At 32.4% G+C, this 26,350-nt stretch overlaps 2 protein-coding genes across 2 annotated transcripts; both read right to left on the bottom strand.

The window, feature by feature from the left end:
- Nucleotides 1–688: 688 nt before the first annotated feature.
- LOC123678794 (cuticle protein 7-like) lies at nt 689–16,368 on the bottom strand. Its single transcript, XM_045616017.1, has 4 exons — nt 16,112–16,368; nt 12,777–12,887; nt 11,076–11,466; nt 689–954 (listed from the first exon to the last, which is right to left on the bottom strand). The coding sequence occupies exons 1-4, from the start codon at nt 16,142–16,144 to the stop codon at nt 854–856; spliced, it is 636 nt and encodes a 211-aa protein (XP_045471973.1). The 5' UTR covers nt 16,145–16,368; the 3' UTR covers nt 689–853.
- Nucleotides 16,369–18,927: 2,559 nt separating this feature from the next.
- Nucleotides 18,928–22,327, bottom strand: LOC123678086 (cuticle protein 7-like). The gene is made up of 3 exons (XM_045614887.1): nt 22,260–22,327; nt 20,080–20,247; nt 18,928–19,294 (listed from the first exon to the last, which is right to left on the bottom strand). Exons 1-3 carry the CDS (start codon nt 22,272–22,274, stop codon nt 18,980–18,982), a joined length of 498 nt encoding a protein of 165 aa, XP_045470843.1. The 5' UTR covers nt 22,275–22,327; the 3' UTR covers nt 18,928–18,979.
- Between the last annotated feature and the right edge of the window lie 4,023 nt (nt 22,328–26,350).

Raw genomic sequence — 26,350 nt, 5'->3', positions numbered from 1 at the left:
TAGTCTATACAAAATAATTTAATAGCAGTTTCTGTCCTTGTCATCAGATTATATCAATTTAAACTTTCTTCAATAAACAGGCTTCAAGTAATTGACGTAGCCACTTCGATCACCTGTTCTGAATCCCATAGAATATATGGTAGTAATATGTCTAATATGTACTATTTTTTGTAGGCTCAACAAAGTTCAAGATTTTTATCGATACCTAGATATGTGTGAGTTACTAACTCAACTACGGGCTTGGAAACACTCAATTTATTGCCAAAAATTGATTTGAGGAATTCTTTCCGAGTATAACTCTTATGAATACGATTAGTGCATTTGTTGTTGATTGATTCAAGATTCCATATTACAAACGCCACAACTGTGTGTTGAATATGCATAAAGTCCTAAAATCCTTTTTTGTAATTAGTTTGAAATCCTAATACTCGTTCCAGACATAAGCTCCTTTCTATTTCGATTCTGGTAGAATAAATGCACAAAACCAATTAAATTATCGATTATTTATGGAATCTTTAGAGCATTGACATTTTCGAATATCTCAAGGTGCTCAGGAAATGCATTTAATAAATGTGTTCGTGCTTGGCAATGAAATTTTGTTTCGATAAATCACATTTTTTCTTAGACATATAATTTACACAATGTTCTGAGATTCGTACTCATGACAATTTAATTAGAAAAACTTTTGATATCGTTTTATTCGAAATAAATTAACAATTGAACAGAATAATACATGTCTTAATGATAAAACTTTGTTTTTGTACAGTTATATCGATGGCTACTTATAAAAATATTTTTGGTCTATAAATGCGTAATATCAACTAACTTATTCATTTCAATCAGAAATGTTTGTTCAGTAATGTACTTGATTATGATTATCATAATAAGACTCTAAATCGTACTGTGGATAAGCGTAGGCTGAATCCTGGTAATCTTGGTAGTACTGGTCATGACCTGAAAAAAAGATTGTCAATGAATATACTGTTATAGATTTTTTAGAAACATTGAAAGAAAGGGGATATAATCCACCCATTGCACATTTTATACACTCTTCTGTTATATATGAATTAGCAATAAATAGTTCTAATAATGATGAAGAGTGATAATGATTATAATATCGGAAGAATGCTATGAATCTATTGGAAATTCAAAAGTAGGAATAAGAGAATTGTTATACCATTTTTGAAATTTTTCCAAAATTGATGAAAAATTGAAGTTTGATTGATTGACACCTCAGAGTAATGAACATAGATAGAGGGATCATATGTCATTTTTAGTAAGCAAATTTTGTCCTCAACATGAACTATCAAATTTGACATGAAGCGCGAAAACATATCAGTGATATGATATTTCACTCAATTCTGCGCGTTTCATATCAAATTTGATTGATGAAATTGTTCATGTTGGGGACAAAATTCACCTACTAAAAATGACATATGCTCCCTCTATCAATGATCATTACCCTGAGGCTGCGCCTGAATTACATTTCATTGACACTATGTCAAACTGAAATCAAAGGTATCATTGACTGAGCCTGAATTTTTCTAGGATATAATTCATATCGAATAAATATAATTCAATTCTTACTTCGAAGAAATTAGAGTAGGCCAACAAGATGTGAAATGTTAACCTAAGGGACTCTACAGAAGATCTTAAAATCGGGGTGCCTCGTCGATAGGTTAAGCCCCCATTTCGTTGCAAAATAATTATGAATATGATATTCATAACTTTCTTGCATAATTGACGTCCTTCGTGTAATGATGGTAAACCCATTTCGTTCAATTACCTTATACGGCAGCTTGTACGAACTTCGCCAAAGGTGCGAATAGGAAATAAATAACTTTAAAGCGTGTAATTAATGCAAGAGTTCGATCCTGTGATGTGTAATAAATAATACACGTATATGCCCCTATCGAAGAATCCGGTAGAATGGTACGAAATGTCAGATTTTTACGAGAAGATCCTTTATCGAAATATCAAGGTTGGGATGGAATTGTTCGTTTATCTCGCAACTTTCAGGAGATAAGGAAAGATTACCGTTGTGAAGTTCACGGATGTGGTTGCTATATAAAATGCGTGAGAAAGCCTTGTAACATTTTTCTAAGTTGTCATCCTCAATCATCATCGTGATTTATATTTGATCGTGGAGACGGAACTTCACTTTTCCATTTATTTCTCAACAGTGAATATTGCGGATTTCACAGCTGATAAGTCTTTGTACCGATGGAGACCTTTAAGTATTTCAAGAAATTTTAACTTGATTTATATTTAGTGAGTAAATTTTAACTTTTGTATATTGCTTGTATTGATAGATTTATTCAAGATAGATTTTGAATTTACGAGTATATTCTAGTTAATAACTAATATACACATATAGAATAAAATTTTTCTACTACACTACATACATCAGAAATTCAGAAAACAAACTTCAAGCGAGCCAAAAGTCGTGAAACAACCGATGACACTAGCAGCGCAAAAGTTGCCAAACCTTGGATTTCAGGTAGATAAAGAAAATAATAAATATTCTGCGTATTATAAATTCGACGATTAGGAAAAATATCGGATTCCAAATATGCAAATTTGCATTTTTAATCGGGAATCATTCAAGTGAATATATTTCATTCAATATAATATACATTCATAACGATATAGTAAAGTGGTGGATTTGAAAATATATCAAAATCCAATAACGTAATCCAACCATGTTGGGGACATGAAAAACTTGCGTGTACTGCCTCTAAGTATGTTTATTACTCTATGGGCGCAGTCAATCTATTGATAACGTAGTTCGAGAATTTGATCCATCAATTTTGAAAACAGCAAAAAGTTAAGGAATAAAATTAACTCCTATCTACAAGATTTGTTCACGTAAAACCAAGATATATGGAACGTGTGATATTATGACGGTGCTCAATACTAAATTTTCAATCACAAATTTCTAGGTCCGATGTTTTCGGAGTTATACATTTTTCAATAGACTTCTCTGAATCTTAACTCATCTACTAGGCACCCAAACTTTCAGATTTTCTGTACAATCCCTTAGGTTCATGTTCCACTCCTTTGTGACCTCTAATTCCTTTGTAGTAAGAAAGCATCACATTTCCTGATATCCTTGTTGGTACAAGTTTCCTTTCCCAAACATCTTACATTTCTTTGAGATATTGTTTTGCAAATCATAAGATGATGTACACCTTCCTTGTCTTTCCGTTTGTCCTTCATCTTAAGATGAGCTACCGGATAGCAGCGAATCCAACTATTCTTCTTTAGCTATTTTTCCTTCAGAACTACGAGATTATTACTCTCACAGTGACATCAACATAGCTCAACGAAGTCATCAGGGAAATCAAAGTCCCAAAAGCTCCAGGTAAAGACAATATAACAAATATTATGTAAAATAAGATGTTCAGAAAAGAAATATCAGCGATAACGAATATAGTCACTAATATAGTACAGAACACTCTCAAAAGGTTGAAAACTGCAGATGTTATTGGTTTCGATAAGAGAAGAACGAATAGAAACTTACCACAGAACTACAGGCCAATAAGTTTACTGTAGTCAATTGAAAAAATAGTTCGGCGAATCATAGCAAAAAGCACAAGAAGACGAAAGGTTCATTGAATTGAAAATTCAAATAAACGGCAAAAATAGGCGGGCTTTTCTCCTACATAGAAGTATACTAGAGATGACTATGTAGTTGAAGTCTTGGATTAGCAGCATGGGGCTTTGCAACCAAAATTCATATAAAAAAGATACAAGTGACAGAAAATGAACTGTTGAGAATATGCTGTGGTTTTTTAAAGAAACCAACAAATTAACAAAGACTTACAGGGGGAAACTGTCACAGATATCTTCAGGAGAAAGGCCGAGAAGGTTTTTGGAAAAGCAAGTCAACATCCGAATGACGGGCTGAAAAGACAACTCTGTTGAAGATGTTGTGATGAGAATGCCAACTTCTCATGAAAGTCCCAAAGATCAACTACCAAGGAATAGTATTTAAGTAAAATTTAAAGGCAAATGTCAAAATCAATAGACTCTCCTAACCACATGATAGAAATTGACCACACAAGATCAAGAAATCTGGAAATTGTAATGCCAAAATAGTTGTGATGAATACTACATTTTCTAGCACAAAGTTCTAGCTTAGCTTCCATATTTTAGGAGTTATGAATTTTTCAATAGCCATCTCACAATAAACATATATTAACGTTAAAACCTCCTTTCCAGAACATGCTCGGCCAGTACCTGAAGAGCATGAATTCCCTGTTTTCATTCTTTGATTCTCTTTGACTGAAACTCATTGGATTTGAAATATTCTTCGAGATAGAAGGAAATAATAAATCATTGCGTAAAATTTGCAATGTTTTATTCTTACCAAATTCTTCGATAGCAGATTACCAGTATAATTTATTACACATTATATTATATTATTATACACTTCGAAGAAATTTATTTCCTATTCGCACCTTTAGCGAAATTCGTTCAAGCTGCCGTATATGGCAATTAAACGAAATAGTTTTACCATCATTTCACTAAGAACGCCAAGGGAGCACTTGCTGCGAATTATGCAAGAAAACTATGAATATCATAAGTATACGGTGTAATTGTTCGAGCCAATTCATATATTTGAGATGATAGCTTTATGGAACAAGATTGTAGATAAATTCCGAATTAGGTACTAAACCATGAAATTATTCTAAATGGATGGCGTTGCAAAAGTTCCAGACCAGAGCATTATGAAGTTATTATGGCTGCATAATCAGGTCTGTCCAAGCTTAATGCACAAATTATGGAGTATTTCGAAAGAGGACTCTTAGGACACTACCATTATCATTCAAATCGAGGCGTTCATAGTATGTCCTGTCGAACAATGAAACATCTGAGAATTCCATGGTTAAGAATAATTGGAAAATGGTATTACTATTCATTAATTTAACGACCAAAAATTAATGTATAATATAACGTGTTACAGCTGCTACCACATCAAGTGTATTCGTAATTTTTTCATAAGAACAATATCGAACAAATAATCTTAATTGTAGACATTATTTTGGTACTACACAAGTGGAGGAAGCGAAACATGGAAATATAATCATACAAGGTGAAGAAATTGAATGAAAAAAGAAGCCTTATGAATCTTACGAGCAAATTATCTTCGAAGAACAAAGTTAATATAATAAAGAGAGTGTTGTGAGTTCCACAAATGCAATGAACACATGGCAAAATATGAAAAATTATTCTTCTTCTATTAGTGCTGCTTCTACCTGAAGCTACCACAAACCGAGCTTCAGGAATGGTGAGACTGCTGACAGGACACTGTCGGTGCAAATACCTTTTGTACCGCATGGGTAAGTCAGCAGATGAGATCTGCAGACTTTATGGAAAAGAAGTAGAAACAACCGAACACAAGTGTGCAAATACTCGGAGCTGACTGGCCTAAGAACCACTCACATGGAAAAATCAGTTCTAGATACTCACAAAGTAATAGCCAAGGCTCCTAAGGATGTTGTCGGTTTCGTTATTAGTACCGACAGCCTCCTTGGGTTTGTATGAATAGGTAGGGTTCAGAACAAAAGATCAATTTGGTCGCAGATTCCGGTAGGAAGCAGCTTTCCGCCTTTTAATAGATGTTAACTGATCCTTATCAGCACTTTCTCATTCGATACTATATCTGTCCAAGATATCCTGAACATTCTGCGAAAGACCCACATTTCAAATGCCTTCGATTCGCCATCATTAGTGACCAGGCTCCCATCCCATATAAAAGCATTTAAATACATTATATAGAATTGAATCATTCGCTTACGTAGGTTCATGTCCAAGGATCCATTATTTTGAAGGCTTTTCAATCGCTCAATTACTTTTCTTCCATACTCTATTCTTGATCTTAGTCTGATGTCTGGGTCTAGACCCTCAGTTATCAGCATCTAGAGTATTTGAGTTTGTTCATTTGTTCTATTCATTGTCCCTCTCTAAAACCATGTTAGCTGTTATTTGCTTGGTCTTTTAGAATTCTACGATATGTTTCTATTTTATCTTTATGCTTGCTTTCTGGTTCCAATAGAGATTTCTGATGATGTTGATTTCATTTTTGTCTGAGCCTTTTTCCAGATATTCTAAGAGTTTTGAGTGTTGCACTTTATTCCGTAGTCCAAAAATATATTACAGATTGCAATAATAGAATACAAATAAACCACAAGATCTATCTTGTTGCTAGAGATTCACCTAACAAAAAGATGAATCTAACCGATACATCAACTTTGCCTACAGATCTACCTATTTAGACCATTGGGTATCATATTGAAATAAGACATTAAATAAAAAAAAAACTTCAACTAACAATTTATTCTGGGACTGACGATTATGAAACGAAGTTGTAACAAGTCCATGATATTATCTTCCCGCAAAAATTCATCTTTCGCCAAAATGAGTGGGTATCTATCTCAAAGTATAAATTATCGAATTGAATTATTATTCTATGCAATACTAGGTTCATGAAATATAAACTACTTTAAATATGGTGGTTGGAGATTGATGGGTTGGCCAATAATTGTTTCATTCAATTTATTCCTCCCATTGCTCAATTATTGCATTGACCACTCCAGGCATTCAATTCTATGATATTTTTGCAGTTTTAATGAGGAAGGGGCTTTTTTGTAGGAGAATTGTAGTTAACAGAATTAAGTTTCTCAGAAGAATTTGTACAAAAAGGAAAATAATTTGAGATGCATCGAAAATTATTGCTATTATAGAAATAGTCCAACATTTTGAGAACTCTTTCCTTGGAAACAGTCTTATGTGATTTATGGATATAATATATCACAAAAGTGGCCGTGGTTTCATAAAAAAAGAACAATTCCTCTCGTTAGCCTTTCCACATTGTGGTTTCATCATAGAAATAAAATATTTGAATATAACCTAGAAATATATTTGGTGATTTTTCAAAATATGTATCTTCTGTCAATGACATTTCCAATGCCAACTTGAATTCTGCAAATCAAAATATTACTGAATGAGCCATTACAAATTGTATTTCGATTTTCCAAAGCCTCTTGGGATGTCAATAATTCCTGAACGGACTATATATACAAAACAACAATTTCAATTGTCGTCTTCTCCATTTAATTTTTCGAATAATGAAAGTTAATCATTCTAGAGCTGTTCAAATTACAGAAATTTCGGCATTTTCTGCATTACCAGATTACCTACATATTTTTTACTGGTATTTCACTAGTATCGTTTTTTCTGAAACCTTCGTTAGATAATTAAATTGTTACAACAGTTCTTTACATTTTGTCAGATTTATCAGAGTTCATTGTTCTTTCGTTTTATACATTATAGTCTTCACTTCAGCATCGAATAAAATCAGTTCTGATCAGTCCTAATGATGGATCATTTGCTCGACTTTTTTCAACAGATACCGGTGTATTCCAAGGTCGAATCATGTGACATTTAGATTTAGAACAAATTGCTATTTAGTGTGAAAATTTCGATACAGATCTAATTTCTATATAAACATCTAAAGATCAAGGACATTGTTATAATGTCGTTGGTGTATAGAATACTAAGTCGCAAAGGTTTTTGGGAGAACTGGTTATGATTTACGCCTAAGTGGGTTAGGAAATGTGGAGTTATGACGGAAATATTTTCATAATTGATTTGAATACCATCCATGAATGATTAAGTTGATTGAGAACTTCCTATTTATACCATCAGATCTATCTACATTAGAGATATTAACATTTAACATATGCTGCAAGTAGAAACGGAATGTTGTTCCTTATTTTCATTGATACTAAAATCTGTTTATTCGTAATAAATTTTTATTTGGAATTAATGAGGGAAAATGTTAGGTAAGTGTACAATATAGCAAGGGTGGAGCATTCAATATATAGTCATTAAATTGATACAATGTTTGAAAAGATTACGTTTGAATGTTATTTGAATATGTATATAATAGGTACCTCTACTTTTACTTCAATAGCCTGATATTTCTAATGAGTTGAAATAAATATCGAGTGAAAATAAATTGTGAAAAATAACGTTTAATGATTCGAAATAATAAAATTTCCAGTTGAGACCTTTTATATCTTTATTATATCATTTTCATATGTCCAATCATTCAATTTCGTTGCTATATTGTAATTATCAGATATTCTTGAGGATCAGTGACTACAAATCCACGGAAGGAATCTAGTTTTTTTCATTTAATTGTGTCTAATATCATTCCAAATGTAATCCAAATGCAATCATTGATTGGATTACCTAGATCACGGAAGTGCTTGTAGTTGAGTGATTAGTCCATTATTTCAGAAATTATAGGTTAGGTTAGGTTAGGTTTAAAAAAAAACAAAAATTGATATTTTTCTAGGGGCTGCTATTTCTCGTAGACGCAAGATACAGACCTGAAACCGCAGCGTATCCTAGATCAGAGCTCGTTCTTCAAAAAACGTTTTTATTCGCAGAGTCTGTGAAGAATATTTCAGGAGATATAATTATTTTTCTATAGAATTTCAATTTTGTCTGATTTTTCCCAAATTTCGAGTTGAAATTCCCTCGAAACTGTGAGATTTACGAAAAATCGGTGACCGGTGTAAGAAATGACGACCCCTGATTAGCCGAATATCGAGCCCACCTGAAACTTTTTTGTCTAAAAATTTTTTTTTAATTTTCCACACTTTACCCTTAAAAAATTTTAAAAAATTAAAAGTTCCTCAATGGAAAAATTTTTAATGCATTCATTGGATTACCTAGATCACAGAAATGCTTGCAGTTGAGCGATTAGTCAATTATTTCAGAAATTATAGGTTATTAAGTGAAATTTTCAAAAAAAATTAATATTATATTTTTCTAGAACCTGCTTTTTCTCGTAGACGCAAGATACAGACCTGAAACCGAAGCATATCCTAGATCAGAGGTCGTTCTTCAAAAAACGTTCCTATTTGAAGGGTTTGTGACCAATATTTCAGGAGATATAACGATTTTCCTATAGAAATTAAATTTTTACTGATTTTCCCCAAATTTCGAATTGAAATTTCCTCAAAACTGTGAGGTTTACGGAAAATCGGTGACCGGTGTAAGAGATGACAACCACTGATTAGTCGAATTTTGAGCTCACCTAAAAATTTTTTGTCGAAAAATTTATTATAAAAATGAATTATATAATAATTCTCAACTCTTTTTTTATGGAAGATAAGTTTTTTCCAAACTGGTTCATATCAAAATCTGTCGTGAGGTATCTGCATTAATTTTTTTGATAATGATCACCTCACTAAAACTCAGTAAATTGAAAGAAGTACCAACCTCTTGCAAGCTGCATTCTTCGCGATCGAAGAGGTTTCCTCCCAACAGGTATATAAACAATTATTTTCAGTATGGTCTTCCTCATCATTTAGCATGAATTAAGCGATGTTACGACATGTTCATACTTTCTTCTGTAAATAAATATATAGCTTCGTTGTCCCAGAAGTCTCACGCGTGACTTGTTTTATTAATGAACCTGAGGAGTATCTCTGACGCCTTCTCCTCTTAGGTAGTCCATAGTTATTGGTATGATGGTACTACATGCGAAAATGTATATACGAAATTTATGGTGTCTTTCCCAATATGTCTGAAGTACAATGATGAAAGTTTGTTACTCCAGTTATGGCATGTTGAACATTTGAGATTTTCTCAGATTACTTTTATGGAGTGTCTTTATCTTAGGAATGGTGTGGGTTGCATTTAGTCTACTTTTTATTCTGTTTTTTTCATTTGGAGCTCGACACTCTCTGAAAACAAATTGGAATTTTTTTGCAGGAAGAATTTGTCTTTTTAATAATCGAAGCATGTTTCTAGGATGTTCAACTGGAAATGACTATTCTTGGTAGTTGTACTACTTTGATAGTACAGAAATCATCAATTGAAAATGTTGAAGTACAAATTACAGGCTTAGGACCAATTTGATCTTAAGCGAGGCTTCGTCCATGCAAGGTATTCCATCATTAACGCAACATTCGAATATTGACCGCTGAAATTTTCAAATTTTTTTCTTCACAGTACCATCAGAGCTAGGTACATTCTCAAATTGTTTGGTAATACCTACACGGGTGAACCAAAAGAGTGTGAATGGCCAGAAGATTATATTTTCTCGTATGGAACATCCTGTTTTTTATTCAATTTTCAGATTGCATGGAATAAATAAACCCAAGTTTTTATGCTTTGAATTGAATGTTTTTGTGATATTTTGATTTTTCATTAGTTGGAGGGTCTTTGGGAAAACACAATGACTACGAAATGAATTAATTTATTCCAATGAGATTTTGGAAGTGAATCCTAGTAGAATGGAGATAATATACCAACGAATCATTGATGACTTATTAAAATGTTAATATTGAGCTCATTACAAAAGGCACAACCTACAGATATTTTATTTTTTCATTCGATAGTGAATATTTCTCATTTGGAAGAGAATTTTTCTCATTTGGTAAATAATTTTCCAAAGATAATAACGTTTGCTCTCTATATAAAAAAAACTATAGGATATGTCATTTGGAATGAGCCAGATATTATGATATATTAAATAAGTCATCAATAAATTGTCTCATTTTGAACACCCAGTAAACTACTCGATGAATATCAGAAAATCAGTCCTACCTACCTCAATTCTTCTAGTATTCACTTTCATAATCTATCCCAAATATAATAATCCATTTCGAAGTTATAAAGTTTTTTCGAATTCTCTCCAGCTTATCAAAAATCTGAATCCTATCTCCAAAGACTTTGCAGCATATAGAACTTCGAGAACTGGAACTTCGATTAGGGACTAAAAACCTTGACCGAAAGATTGGTGCATTGGTAATATCATAATAATCAATTAATTGATTAGTATTCTTAAATGAAATGGTGGATCTGGGTGAATTTCTAAATCAGGAAAAAGTGAAAGACAATAAAAGGTCTACATTCTATGTTGGACATTATAAATACCTATGAAAGAAGAAATGCGAAATTTACGACTAAAAATCCATCAGTACCATCTCTACTAACCAAAACGTACCATCACCAAGACCTCTTCATCCTATACAGAAATTAGTACTCACCAATTTCATTCGCGTACACAATATTCCCAACAGGTAGCGCTCCTATCGTGTTATGGTACGATGGTACTGCATATTTGTGAGGTACCAAGGGAACTGTCTTGACTACAGATACTACAGGTTTCGATATAGGTACCAACTTCTTCACTACTGCCGGTACCACTTCAACGTGATGTTTCGCTGGCGCGTGAATAGATGGCGCTGATTTCGATACCACCGCGTTGAAACCATTCACTGGGTCTGCCGTGTAGTCGACAACTCTGATACTACCGTCTGGTTCGACTAGAGAATATTGTCCTTTGACAATATCTCCAACACGACTTTCCTGCTGACTTTTGTGATCTCCAGTGTGTGGGTCAGAGACTCCGTATTTGAAGGAGTATTTTGGAGGTGACTGCAAAAATGACATATAATCAGTATTTTTCAGGTGATTAGGTAGATCAACAATGTATCAGTTTTGATAAAAACATTTTTAAATGTGAAAAGTATAACACTGCAACAATGACTGAATTTTTTTCATTAATTTGTATGGAAAGTAGAATATATTACAAGATGAAGAGAAATATGAAGAAGATAGATTTAATCTAAAAGAATTAAAAAAAAAAGATCCATTTTCTCTGAAATAGACGAATTTCAATGCGCAATGTGCATCTTTTATGATTTGGTAGTGATACATATTGGCATAGGATATCGAAAGAGAAAAAATAGAAACCTTGCAAGCATACATTTATCATTTCTGAATGATATTTCACTTACTACTTGAAGAAATTGTTATAATATGTTATATAAAAGTTTGTTGGAAATGGAGAAATCTCGATTTATGAAGCAGCTATTTTCATCTATCTCATTCGTTAAAATGAGAATTGAAACTGTTGTGGCTCAAAATTCCAAATAAACCACATATTCTTACGAAATCATAGAAGGACTGAAACAAGTGCAAACAAAAAAAGATATTCGTGTAAGATAATCCAACAAAATTGTTCAATTATTGATATAATTTTAAGAGCAGTGGATTTTATAGGACAGAAAAAGTTCTATGTTTCAATCTTCCAAGTAAAATTTGGTGTATTTCAAATAAATTTTAATTTTTAAGGACTGGTCATGGTCGTTATAATAGTATGCTCTTCGAATGACATTCTATTGATAGCCTACTATGTGAGCGTGGTGAAGAAGAAATCATTGACCACTTGGTGAATAATTGTCCAATTTATAAATTTCATGGTGGTTTCCAAGCTATCCATTCAGTTTCAGATTCTTTTTTAGAATCAAATCAATATAATGGAAACTGATATTTAGTACTCCTTTCTGGTTCTTCTTTTATTTGTTTTAGGATTTAATTATGAAGTCGTCAACCGTTAGTAGAAATTTAGTTTTTGATTAAGAGGAAGCCCTTCAATATAAATATGTCAACTTATTCTGTAAACGTATTCACAAACCAGTCACTACATCTATATGGGGAGGCAAAGTTTTTGCTGAGGTTTTTATCTGTTCTCTTGTATCATACGTTGAAATGTATGATGCAGCGTTTACATTTCCTTTGCTAATACTGAAATTACATCAACACATGCTTTGTTGTTTGAAGTTGATAATTTTTGTATTGCTCTATCTCAAAAGAATATATATAGAACAGACGAATTTTTTTTATTTATTTTTTAATTATATCCACAACATTGAAATCATAAATTAAGTATTTTAATTTCTTACATAATAATCCACTGAATGTTTCGGTGCATAACTAGCGTAACTTGGTTGCTCCACTATGACTCCTCCCAGTGTCGTAGATACGAAGAAGGAAATTGCAACAACAATAGCACTCTGTAACATAGGACAAATTATAAATTTTAACATAACATAGTTTGTCTCGAAGGTTACCGTAATGTCATAATAAGGTGAAATAATTTTTAATTGTTGAGAACCACACATATTCCATCATACAAACCGAAAATTGCAAAATCCTCAATTAGCATACTTCCTTCGTGAGAACAATGGTACTATTATCCTATAAGATGTTGTGATTCTTCGTTTATACAGATTGAATAACGGTCAAAGAAATTAGAAAAGCACAGACGTTAAGTTAGAAGCTTTTGAGAGCTATAATTTCTTCAGACGCCTTCGAAGATCAAAAACTATTCTGGATTTTGAACCCTCTAAAGCTCCTCCTTTTTCACGAAATTAGTATTTCATGTCAACTCCCAAAATAACAAATGTGTTGGTTTTGTAGTCACGGCAAAAAATTGGGTAATTTTCTTTCGACATTCTTCTTGGATTTTTTATGGTTTTCATTAGGCAATCAATATCAACATTTCTCACAAGGCTTTAAATTATCATTTTTCATTCTGATGCAGATTTTCATAACGACCAAACCTGAAGTTTGAAAATTATCGCGGACACAACAATTTTGAACCGTCATATTCATGGAACCTCTTATTCAGATTTTTCCTATTAAAATTTCAAGTTTGTAGGTCTGTGGCCTGTTGAGAACATATCTCCTGAGAAGAGGTTTTTCATAGAGAGTGTTACGCACCTTCCATTTAAATCCAGTTATGCAAAAATCAGAACGATGAAGAAATGTCTTCATTGAAACAGTTAAAAACAGACACAATGAGAATCCGATGCAACAGAGGATGAAGCTAGTTTTTATGCTAATGATGAGAAATAAAATCATTTCTTGTAGGGCAGATGCTGTCTCATTTCTTCATGATTGTGTTTTTCTATTATTGACACGGAAATAGCCTGAAACGATAAGGTAGCTGATAACTATTGCGTGGTCAAATTCAAGTATGTTCAATTGGCCGTCTATCTCGAAACATCTGTCTTGAACGGAAAGAACTAGAAATATGAATTTTTCAGGATAGGTTCAACTTGGATTTATTTATGGTTCATTAATTGACATGAATCGCTGAGGTGCAAGCCAGTATGCGATAAATTCATTGATAATGCGATAAATTCATTGATTCATTGATGAGTAAATTTTGGAATAGGATGTAGGTATAACAACAGTGTCAAACTTCATACAAAATTTAATGTTAATCAAATTAATACCAGAACCTGAGATATATCATTGATCGGTTGGTCTTGTATCTACTTCTGATTCAAAGGTTAGGAGTTCATTCCCTGATTCGGGAATGCATTCTTTAGGTTAAAAACATAGTTTCAACAAATAGTGACGTGCCTGAAGGCCCTGAAGTAGCCATGAAACATGTTCACCAAGTTTTCATTAAAAACATGCTATGTGTTTTTCACATGGATTTTCTTCGGAATAAAAAAAATACTTTCATTAATTCGAATTCAACGTTGAAACATCCAATATTTCTTCATTAACTTTAATGCTCCTCAGCGGACACGAAATGAAAACATTTTGTTAATGTTGTCGAAGACCAGTAGTTCAAATATTGAGATAGAGGCGGCAAATATTTCAGTAACTACCAGTAAAGCCAGTTTACACATTGGAATTGAATTGAAATAAAGAATTTCTCTTCGTTCACGCTTACCATCTGACGCCTAATATATGCTCCTCAATTTATTTGTTACAATAATCGATACTTTCGATAACAAGCTGTTGGAAATTGGAATCATTATTTTTGACTAGAGGTGCATTATTCTATCCAAATAAATTTTTTCAATGGAACGGACCCATTGGAGATTGAAGATTTTGACAGTCAATTAGATAGATATAGTTTCTACTCTTTTGTTTGAATGATCATCAACATTGTTGAGACGAATCTAACGGGACAATTTGATGGAATCTTAAGAAGAAGAAGAGATTTCATTTGTTAATAATCAATCACATATTAAGATTATTCAGTCCATTATTCTCTCATTAGGATAATGAATTTGATTTATCATTGGATCTGGAATGAATGAAAAGAAATCCATTTCGTTCTACTTCCAAACAAAGGGTTACAATACATGAGGAATCTAATTTCGGATAATACTTTTGGAAATCAATAAATATCCGATCTAATATTTGTGATTGATATGATTTTAAATGAAAATATTACTTATAAATTGAAGTCCTCAGCTCAAGATTTTTATGTGAGGTTGAAACCTCGGATTTCTTGTGAATAATATAAGTTGTTCAGCAAAAAAAGAAAGAATTCCATTTATTGATTGAGCGATGAATTTTTTTAAATATTAATTAACGTGTCTCAACAACTAGGCCATTGAGACATGGTTAAATGTACTACCTATTCCTCTAAGCAATACAGGTAATAAAGTTTACATAATATTTACAAGTATTTATAGAAAAGGATACATAGTACTAAAGTTACATTAATCAAATATGATTGTACAATTGACATTCTTTCAGAAATTTTAGTGTTGCTTCAATTTGTGTTGCTGAGGGTTGTGATACATTCCACCGATTTTTCTAGAAGTTATATCGGTAGAATTTCAAATAACGTGATCTGTCATTCCTTAATTTCATTACAGGTGATTGTTCTAAGAATAAACAAAAATTTTTCTGCAGGAGAATGTCCATAACATATTATCGCTATTGTTTACAGTTCAAGAAGCAGGTATGGGGCACAGTAATAAAGCCTACTCAAATCACAACCGGTTCTCTTAAATAAAACAAGGTCTGAAGTTCTGATGATGATATTCTCGAAAAAAAGCAATAAAATCACAAATCATATTTAGAAGACGAAATGACATATTATATTATGCGTTAATTGTTTATCGGTGTTGAGTTAAGCACAGAATAAAATAAAAAAAAGCTAAAAACTTCTATATTTCCAGGCAGAACACTTGATGGGCAAAAATATTTCACATGTGTTCCGTTAAGGATCACACTGTATAAAAAAAAAATAATTTGGCAGCTATTACTTTCCGAAAACCTATTGACTGTCTTTTGCTAAAACTATAACATAAGTAATGCCAAAAAGTTCGATTTGCGAAGTTTGAAATAATTTCTGAAAAGTTTGAAGCACTATAAGATGATTTTTTTGTTCATATTTTGTGTACCAAAAATAAAGGAATTTTCTTATATTTTCAAGAGACTCAGCCCTAGAATATAGGGAAAATATAAATCTATAATTTACCTTGAGATTATTCATATTAGCACACTTATTCATATTTCATTCAAAAAAATCTCAACACACTGACATAACTTCACTTTCCTAGTACTCTTTTATAAGCTCCTCCCGACATTATAGTGCTGATGTTCATCAGACTACGCCCCTCCAAATGAAGAATTTAGCAACCCGTGTCAAACAAGGTCGCACTAATTTTCGGTCGACACAAGTAAAACAATAAAACTTTTTGTGGGGTCAATCCATCATCTTCAATGACCAGACACCGTAGTGTTCTTCGACGAGGGTCATACTTTCTTCTGTTTTTGATTTTATCTGCGACTACTTTCGTCTGACAAATGCAGGAATATATCGACATACAGATTGAATGATTTCATTTATTATTCTCCTTTTATTTCTTCATGTGTTTTGGCAATTGTGGATGATCTTTCAAATTTGAATTTATTCTATAATGAATTTATTATATGTTGTTCATTATTTTTCACATTTCTTATGTCTTATTTATTTTCATTAGGTTGTGTCATTTAATTATATGAAGATACACGGTTCAAAAGGGTTTAGATATTATTGAATTATCATTTTATCAAAATCTGATAAATCTGAAAGAGAACATTTTTTATACAAAACTAGAGAACCAGTAACAGGTAATCAGCCGAGGGTACTCCACCTCAATACTCAACAATATTTTTCTATATCTATTTTGACTTAATTTTTTGTTCAGTTGAGACATGAGAAGTTGACGTTGGATAGTTATCTTTGAGAACATTCATAATATTCATAATATTTGTTTTTTTTTTGGTCATCTTGGTAATCTTAAATTTTTCAATTCTTGTCCTGGCAATCTTTTCATTTGTGGTGATTTTCTGCTGGGATTGAAAATGAAGGTGAACGAGTTTTTTACCCATTTAATAACTTCGATTAGTGTAAACATGTGATCAAATATCCACTATCTAATTGAAAAATTGTTATAATTAGGGTAAATGGATTAGGTTTGTTGCATAAGCTCTGATAGGTGAAGGTGAATTTAACACTAATAGTTGTACATAGATTGATTCTTTCGTGGTAAATTGCTCAATGTTCAATAAGAGAAAAAACATCAGTTCCTCTAGTTTCCTACTAATTTTTTTCATTGAAATGTAACTGCGATTCAAGAAAAACTCTCGGGAGTATGTGATTTGAAGATTCTGAAGTCGGAATATTATAAAGTAAAAATGAAAAATATTTATTCAAAGTGTCAACAAGAGATAGACATCCGAGACAAATATATTGATTTTAAATAGAATTACCAAATCGTTGTCATTCATGCGCCAATTATTCCTTCGGATATACCCATATTCAATTTTGTGGACTCCACGGGCGCAATTGGCGCATAAATGAACCTTAATTATCATTCTTCACAATTGCTCGGAAAAATATCTATCCTGTCGTCAAAAATTGTTGTCAACGATTTATCTAACTATTAACCAAAGGGACTCGTAGAACTAGTTGTCTGAAGCGCATATATAAATTGCATTAGTTGAGCAGTTTATCTTTTTTGTGTTCTAGTGTTCTATCAATTTTTTTTCGATATTAAGCTTGAATTTTCTATTTTTATAATTCTGATCATTTCCCAACTCGAACTTTTGCATGAAACTTAAATTATTCAAGAGAGCACTGGCTTGTGGTCAAGAGCTTTTGAGCTTTTTATCATTCATGAGCCAAATGCGCCCTTGAATACTACAGAGCTTTATTTAGGTAATATATATTGTATCCAAGGGAGCATTTGGTCATTCTATATATAGGTACCTGCAGAATTTAGATAAGGAACCCGATTTTGGATCGTGGAAATTTTTAGTATTTATTATTTTTTAAATATATTTCTTAAATTTTTTCTGGTTGAAATGGCGTTTTTATATCGAAACCCAGAACCTCAGGTCTGTCGGTTTTATGGTCACGGAAATATTTGCAGGACCCCTTATTTCGATTTTACCAATAAACAAATTAACTTCGGCATTCAAGATCTGAACCTATGCACCTTGACAATTTCAAATTTATAGGTCCACCTATTCGAAAATCAAAGTGTATACGGATGGCCAGACAGAATCGAGTTTGACCATGAATTTGTCATCAGTGCATACTAGCTCTGAATTCGAAAAAAAATGCAGAAGTCATTTGTGGGAGCATCATGAATTATTCCCCGTTTTCAAACCTTCACAAAGAAGTGGCAAATTAGAATATTCTCCGCTTCTTCATTCAACATTGGCCACTCTGTATCTTCCGATGAGTTGCTAAAAAAATTCACGGTACTTGCACTCAGCCTGTAATTGATATGTCGGTGTCAAGGATTATTTCTCCATCTTTCCCATTAACTATTCAAAGATTTATGGTATCACCTATAATCTAACATAATGAGCTCAGAAATTAGATTTGTATCGCCAGTTACATGTTGAATTAAGAATGTTGAAGCAAATGAGAGACTGAAGATGCACTGATTTCTTCATGGTGGTGAAAAAGATGAGTTTTACATTTAGAAATTTTTTCCATTGCCAAATTTTAAGAGATAATGTTGGTTGAATTGACTCGTAATGTAATCACTAAAGTCCTTTTTGTTGGTTTGAATTTTAGTGATTTGATTGATATTTTTCAGATCTATATATTCAAATTGGAAAAATTCATTTTCATGTGTCCAACAAATATCGGAGAATAATTTGAAAATTATGACAAATAGCCAATTTCAAATTTGATTTCAGCTCAGTTTCAAAATAGATCTCCGATTATCATTTCAGGCTCCATTTCCTTCTTAAATGAACACCCCCCCCCTGTTCTGGGAAAATAATAAATACAAATTCGAGTTTTCTTTTATTTCCTCAAAATATAAAATTCACAAATTTCTCATAATTAATAATGCACCCTATGTCCTCCATATCCTGCATATGCCGCAGGTCCAGCATAGCCACCATAGTGTCCTGCTGCAATAGGATTAGGCACTACAGGAGCAGGTGCTGCGTGTGCACTAGGACCTATTTTCTTGACTACTGCGTTGAAACCACTCACATCATCAGCAGCATATTCCACCACACGTATGGAACCATCTGGCTCAACTACTGAGTAAGATCCTTTGACAACATCACCATCTCTGACCTCAGATTGAGCTTTGTTATCGCCAGTTATAGCATCTGACACACCATAGTTGTAGTTGTATTTTGGATGGGACTGAAACCAATATTGAAGAGATCAATATTAAAATGTTCATCATTCAGCTGAAGTGATAAATAATAACAAAATTTATATAAATATTTCTCTATTTCAGTATCGTAATGAGTTCATTACAGTTCTAAAAACAGTGCTGTAATGAACTCATAACAGCATCGTTTTCAGTTATGTTTTTCGTTTTGTGGTTGTCTATGCTGACTTCCAATCCTATCAAATTTCCATAAACGTCAATAATTGTCAATATAATATAATATAATTTGGATATAGTGAAATGATTTGCAACATTATTCGCAATTTCTCTTGATTCTGGTGGTGTTAAATCGATTTTATCAGACATAATTCACGAATTTAATGCGTACTTGTAATTTTTTCCAAAATTCGAAACGTACGATTCATATTCAAAATCCGTAATCTGTCAATATTCGTAACAGTCACACCAACTGCCAAGATACAAAACATAAGTCACTAGGATATATAATCTGAATTTTTCATTGATTTTCGACAATATTTCACAAAACTTGACTGAAATAGAGAAAATATCGTCTAATACTCGTTGCAGAAGGCAATTCTAACACTCATGCGTTCCAAAACTCGCTCCTTCGTCGCTCGTTTTCGAATTTCGCATTCGTGTTGGAATAGGAGCCCATTCTGCAACTTGTTTAAGAATATACTATTATCTATTTAGTTGTGATTGCAGTATAGAAGACTGTTTCATTTTGTGTTGAGTGCAACTTGTTCTTTCAGACAACAGCTTTTACACCCACTTATTAAATGATGTAACATACATGATAATCAACTCCAGAACCATAAGGACCAACAGGAACTGAAACAGGAGGTCCAGAAACGTAGGCTCCTCCTACAATTGAAAGCCCTGTATGTCCTGCTCCTGCATATGAGTGAGGTAGAAGGCCAGCCTGTACACATGCTACTGCGTACAAGATTGGAAGTATCACCTTAGAAAGAAACATTGAAAGATTGACTTATTCAAGCAGATGTAAGTTTGATGGTTAAATATTTTCAAACATGACAATATCAAGCATTACCTTTTCCTTCAGAAAGTCATGATAAATTTTTATTCTCAAATTATAGACTGAAACGACTCCAGAGAAAAATATCTAAATTATTTTTGCACTTATACTTTGTGGCAAATGTCTCTGTGAACTATCTAGGTTTATCAGTTTTATTGATCTTGAGGGCCTAAAGCCCGAAACACGTGTCAACAGTTGGATTCTTTCCACTGTATTTGTCATTTGATCACAAATAGTATCTCGCATTTCTGTTCAAGTTCCGAATAATTCATTATGAATTTTCTTTATTCTCAATGGGTATTCAAATCATTCAATATCAACTCCGAAGAAGTTCACAGTTGCTACAGAATATAAAGGTTGTTAAATTGCCATTGATCGTGATATATTACTAGAGTCATCCTTGTCACGATATCGTTATTGTGAATCAGTAAAGAAGAGTAGCCAATTTCGAAACATGCTTCTCAATGCATTCTCACAACTTCATGTAGATACAGGGTGGTACATCTAAAGCAGTTCCGTAATATGTGAGTGTCGGATGCTCCCCCTAGGTGGGATGGTAACCCTTGCAATTATATACAGGGTGATTCAAAAATATATACCGAGCTTTCTGGGGGGTGATAGAACATAGAAAAATAAGTATGTTTTGTTGAATAAACTTATAGCCCAAAATTGATATTAAGGGAGATATTATATCCTTCCAATGTTGATGAAATAAAAAAAATAAAAATTCTCCCTCACTATGCATTTCAGGCCATAAGTTAATTAATCAAACTATACATATTTTTCAGTGTACTATTCACCTCAGAAAGCTCAGTTCACATCTTTTACTCACCCTGTATATGATAAGTTGAGAAATTCTGGTTGGTGTTCGTTAAAGTATAAAAACCATTTTGAAAGTGATGAGCGAAGAATATTAAGTAGTTTCTGTAGTTTAAGTAGGTTTCTATAGATAGTGGTGAGATCTGATGCGGTACTGAAATTGTTCATCAATAGATAGAGCTTTTTGGCAATATATATAATATACACATAAAATTTGGATGTAATTATTCTTCATCGTCAATGCGTTCAAATTATATCAAGAAAGCAGAAAGTTCTTCATTTACACTTTTGGTCGAAGCATGAAAATTCGCATTTAAATGATACAATAAATTGAACATTCTGCAGGTTCTTGCTGCAATTTGATCACTTTGAAGAATAAATAATTCCATCAAGTTTTAATTCATATAATTATTACCTTCCTTTTAAATCTTTTTTCATATTGCCATTGGCATGAAAATCTGCTTCAAATGAGAAAACCTTACAATTTACCTTTATAGGTACTTTATAATTTAGGTACCTTCAGCAATATGTTATATAGTTCGAAATTTCAGCTTTCTAGGGTTCAAAGTACTCAAGAAATAAATGTTTGATTGAAGCTATGATTTGCACAGTAGAAAATAAATAATTCAATTACTCGAAAACCGCTAGAGATAGAGCAAAAAGTTTTATACAGAATTTTCGGTGCACCGCACAAAGTATTGATATACATGGTGTTTTATTGCAGATATCGAAGTTGATAAATGTATCAAGTGGCAACACCGCAGCGCTGAAAATATTTTATATCGATAGATCAATTTTTCCTTCACAAGAAACCAAATTTTTAATAAATTTGTACCTTTCATTCTCCATAAAAGTCTAGGGTATCATCTACCGTGGCTCACCCTGTATAGATTATTATTTTCATACGTCATTCAATAAGAAATATATGAAAGGAATAATTTAAAACATTGTATTGAAAATATCGATTAATTTTTGGTCTTATCGGAAAAATAAAAAAATTCATTATAGCTAATGCTTAATATAAGATTTAAGATTCATGTCGAATACACGAAAAATAAAAACGAAAGTAGGCACAGAAAACATCAAACGATAAAATGAAGAGGTTACAATATTCTTACTTGAACTAATGACATTTTGAGGATCGAACACTATGGGAACAACGTATCTACTGATGCTAAACTCTTCCCCTAGAACTCTATTTATATCAAGAAGATTGCAAAACTCTTTCGCTGTTTGTCCCAAGGTTGCAGAGATTTTTCTTTTCGAAAAATCCCATTCCACTTCGATCCATATTGCTCATTCGATCTAATTTATCGGAATTATCTACCGAAAGAATGATAGTACAATCCAAAAGGTGCGACCTGTCGAACTCTGATCTTATGGTATTTTGTTCTTTGGTGATTGACAGACCTATTCAACTTTTCCGTTTGGACTATTTTGTCCGAAGCGATATTTTTCTTGAAAGTTCGATGGTTTTGTTAGTGAAAAAGTTTGATTAAACAGTAATAATATTTATAAGATGAAAATAATTATTTCATCATTTCATTCGGAAAGTATGTATTACTTTTGTAGAACCTCAGTTTCATTTAGTTTCTAGATTATTTAATATTTCAAAGGAGAAAAACTTAAAAAAGGAAATTTTGAAATAAAAACGTTTCTTGCGAGTCTATGGCAGTGGCTTAACAATAGAAGATTCATGGAGGCTTGAGGGTAACCCCACTCTGAAAAAGCGAAATCTTTCAATTATTTTCAAATATATGATAATCTTAATTTCAAATATATGATTTCTTAATAAAATAATTGGTAATAGGGAATTCATGAAGAAGCTGGAACAGAAAGAAAAATGAAGTAGATTTTCAAGCTGACTTTCATTGTTTCCAAAAATAGATTACGAAAATGTCTTGCAGTTGGGCAATCACTATATTATTTCATAAATTGTAGGCAAAAATTCTAAAATTATCAAAGAAAAAATTGATAATATTCCCGAAGCTGCCACTTCTTCTGGACGGGGGCTACGCACTTGAAACCTCACTATGTTTTAGAGCGGAACTTGAAGTTTGAAAAACGTTTTTATTTGAGGGGTCTGTGACGAATAATTCAGGAGATATTAGGATTTTTAGAGAGAAATTCAATTTTTTCCCAAATTTCTAGTTCATATTTCCTCAAAACCGGAAGCTCTACGAAGAATCGGTGAGCGGTGCCATAATTGACGATCTCTGATTAGCCGAATTTCGATCTCACCTGAAAAAATTTGGACCGTGAAATTTTCTATACTTTTAGAAAATTTATTGGAAAATAAAAACTTCTTCATGGGAATATTGTATCATTTTATAGTTTGATTCGACTTGTAGATTGCAAAAATGCTTGCAATTGGGCGATCAGTACATTATTTCATAAATTATAGGCAAAAATCTGAAATCTACAACCATTTAGAAGCATCTAGTTATTTTTTTCCAATTCTTCCCATTTTATGCACCTTTTTTCATATGATTTGGGATATTCTATGAGAAGTGAGGAAATAGTAAACAATAGTGTAAAAGTTGCAGTATCTGCATCTGTACACATCACTGAATAAATTCCGGGTTTGGTACACAGATGGCACTGTCAGTGCCATACCAATTTTTTCTCGTTAAAGTCTTAGGCTCCAAAAGATTGGCGTCAAAATTTCGGATTATAGTTGAGTCTGTAGGTATATCTAGAAGAGTGGATAGCTACCAAAAGGTCAACATCAGCAGGTACGGTTATGGCATACGTATTCTGGCATGTGCATGGTATATTGTTCATTAAATATAACGGGTGTTTTTTTTTTCGAGGTATATAACTTTAAGTTATATATAAGCATTACTGTTCAAGATGGCGACCGATTTAACAGCTTTGGTAACAAATAAATGTAAACACTTACTACTTTCCACAGAAATCTGTGGGAAGTAGTAAGTGTTTACATTTATTTTTTACCAAATCAATATGATTTTCCGCCAAGTAAGGACAGAATCAGAATCAATTTGAAAAAAAAAAGATTTAACAGCTGTCAAGTGATTTATTCTCAGTTTGGTTTGGCAATTCATCATGAATAGACTCACGCCTGAACAATGCTTGCAAATAGTGCAATTTTATTTCGAAAATAATGGTTCTTTGCGGAATACGTATCGCGCATTACGCCCAGTTTATTTTGTTTAGCGATGAAGTGCACTTCTGGTTGAATGGCTACGTCAACAAAAAAACTGCCGCATTTGGAGTGAAGCTAATCCTCTAGTGTATGTCGAAACACCGTTACATCCAGAAAAACTGACTGTTTGGTGCGCTTTATGGGCTGGTGGAATCATTGGTAAACAGTAAACAGCAAATATCACATAACGTTGCTGGATCGATTGAGTGCAGAAATCAAGAAAAATATACTCAAATGCAAAAGAAAAAATAATGATCCATAGAAAGAATGAAAGATGAATACAGGGATGAATGTTTTCAGAGAAAAGGCATTGAACAGTTGAAAGAGCATTGGAGTAAATTTATCACTCTTAAAGGTGATGACGATATATTGACGAATGAAGTCGAATTTAAAATAAAACTGAGTTTTTACTGGTTATACTCTGAACTTATTGAGTGAAATGTTACTTACAATTATTCATATTGTGAAATGAGGAAGAAACTAATTCTGGGGACTGAAACCAAGTCCGTACAAATTTCAATGGGTAATAATAAATTTCATTTCACAAGTTAGCATCGATAACTGTTCCAGATAATATTAATTCCTTTCATTACTATCCCAACTATATTTCTCTGAAAATTAGCAATGGTGAGAAAATGTTCCTCTCTTCAATAACCTCGACGAATTAATTTAATTGAAATAATAGAATAACACCTAGTCTCTTAAAACGTGTGAACGGAAATTCAGATTAATACAGAGATACATATCTATCAATTCAACATCACTAAACGGTGAGGTAGTCACAGCGAAAGAAGAATGAATTGCAAAATATAAAAAAATTATTTTAACATCAGACGAAATTATTCATTATTTTGCTGGAATTGTGTCGTGCTTCGAATCTGGTTATTAAATGAATCAACATTTATAGGCGATCATTTTGAAGAATTAATTCCGAGAACATTATCCTATAATAATAAGTTGCCGGAATATCATTTTTCAATTTTAGATCTAGAAGGAATTGCAGGCACGAACTTTGCAATTTTTGTAGATCAATTATCAAACAGAAATCTGAAAAGTGGAATGATGAAATTATCTCGAATTTGTATTTCACTGAAGAGTACCGCACCCTCTTGGTGAAAGGTTAAACGAATAAAGTTTATTGATTGTATTATGGCGATTAGGTATTCTAGGCTTTTTGGTGCTGTTTTGAGGGGAGACTATAAGACAGTATCTACTAAGGGATTGAAAAAACTCTAAGTATAAGTAATACAAATTTTCCATGATGATTTATTGTATATTTCATTGCCGAGGATTTTTCTTCTACGTGTGCACAGGTTTCTTATTATGCTAAAAAAACCACAATTTTGAGAACAATACCCATAATCTTCATTGTCAGTAGTCTTCCAGAAGATGAGGAATCATTTTGTTTCAATTTTCAAGACCCCAAATAAGATTTGAGAGTTTCAAGACTTCAATGGCCCAACAAAAATGAGTTCAAGTCAACTTTTTTTTTCAATGAGAAACTTTTTAACCCGAAAATATTTATTATTCAGTAGAACTTAATTTCGACTAAAAAATTCAGTAAGCTTTTGTCCGCAAATGTCTAGTTTCAAAGATACAGTGCGTCACATATTTTCCAAATAAATAACAAATTCCTCGATATTTTCGAAACGGCTTGAGACATTTTAACCAGATTGGACAGAAGGGAACACCCTATTAAGGTTATTATTTTATTTTGAAAACCTCGTTTCAGCAACTATAATGGTGTGACTTCTTCCAAAATATAATTAATTTCTACAATTTTATTCAATTGATAACACATCAGGTTTGTGCGATTTATCTTAATCACTTCATGTATTAAAGTTAATTGTGCGATCGCTCTACTCAAGTATTTTTTTGAATATCTATCGCCTTTCAATTTTTTATTGGAAATTGATGCATCTTTGAATAAAATCGCAGTTTCTTTTCATTTTAAATTGAAGAATAATTTTAGAAATGAATTTCATTTTCGGAAAATGCATTGACGTACTAACTCAGACAACACTATCCTGAAGTTGTTTGCAA

Source organism: Harmonia axyridis, chromosome 4, assembly GCF_914767665.1.
Source record: "Harmonia axyridis chromosome 4, icHarAxyr1.1, whole genome shotgun sequence".
NCBI classification, from domain to species: Eukaryota; Metazoa; Arthropoda; class Insecta; order Coleoptera; family Coccinellidae; genus Harmonia; species Harmonia axyridis.
Note: the sequence above shows the minus strand (reverse complement) of the source record. Positions and strands in the feature narration are given on the sequence as shown.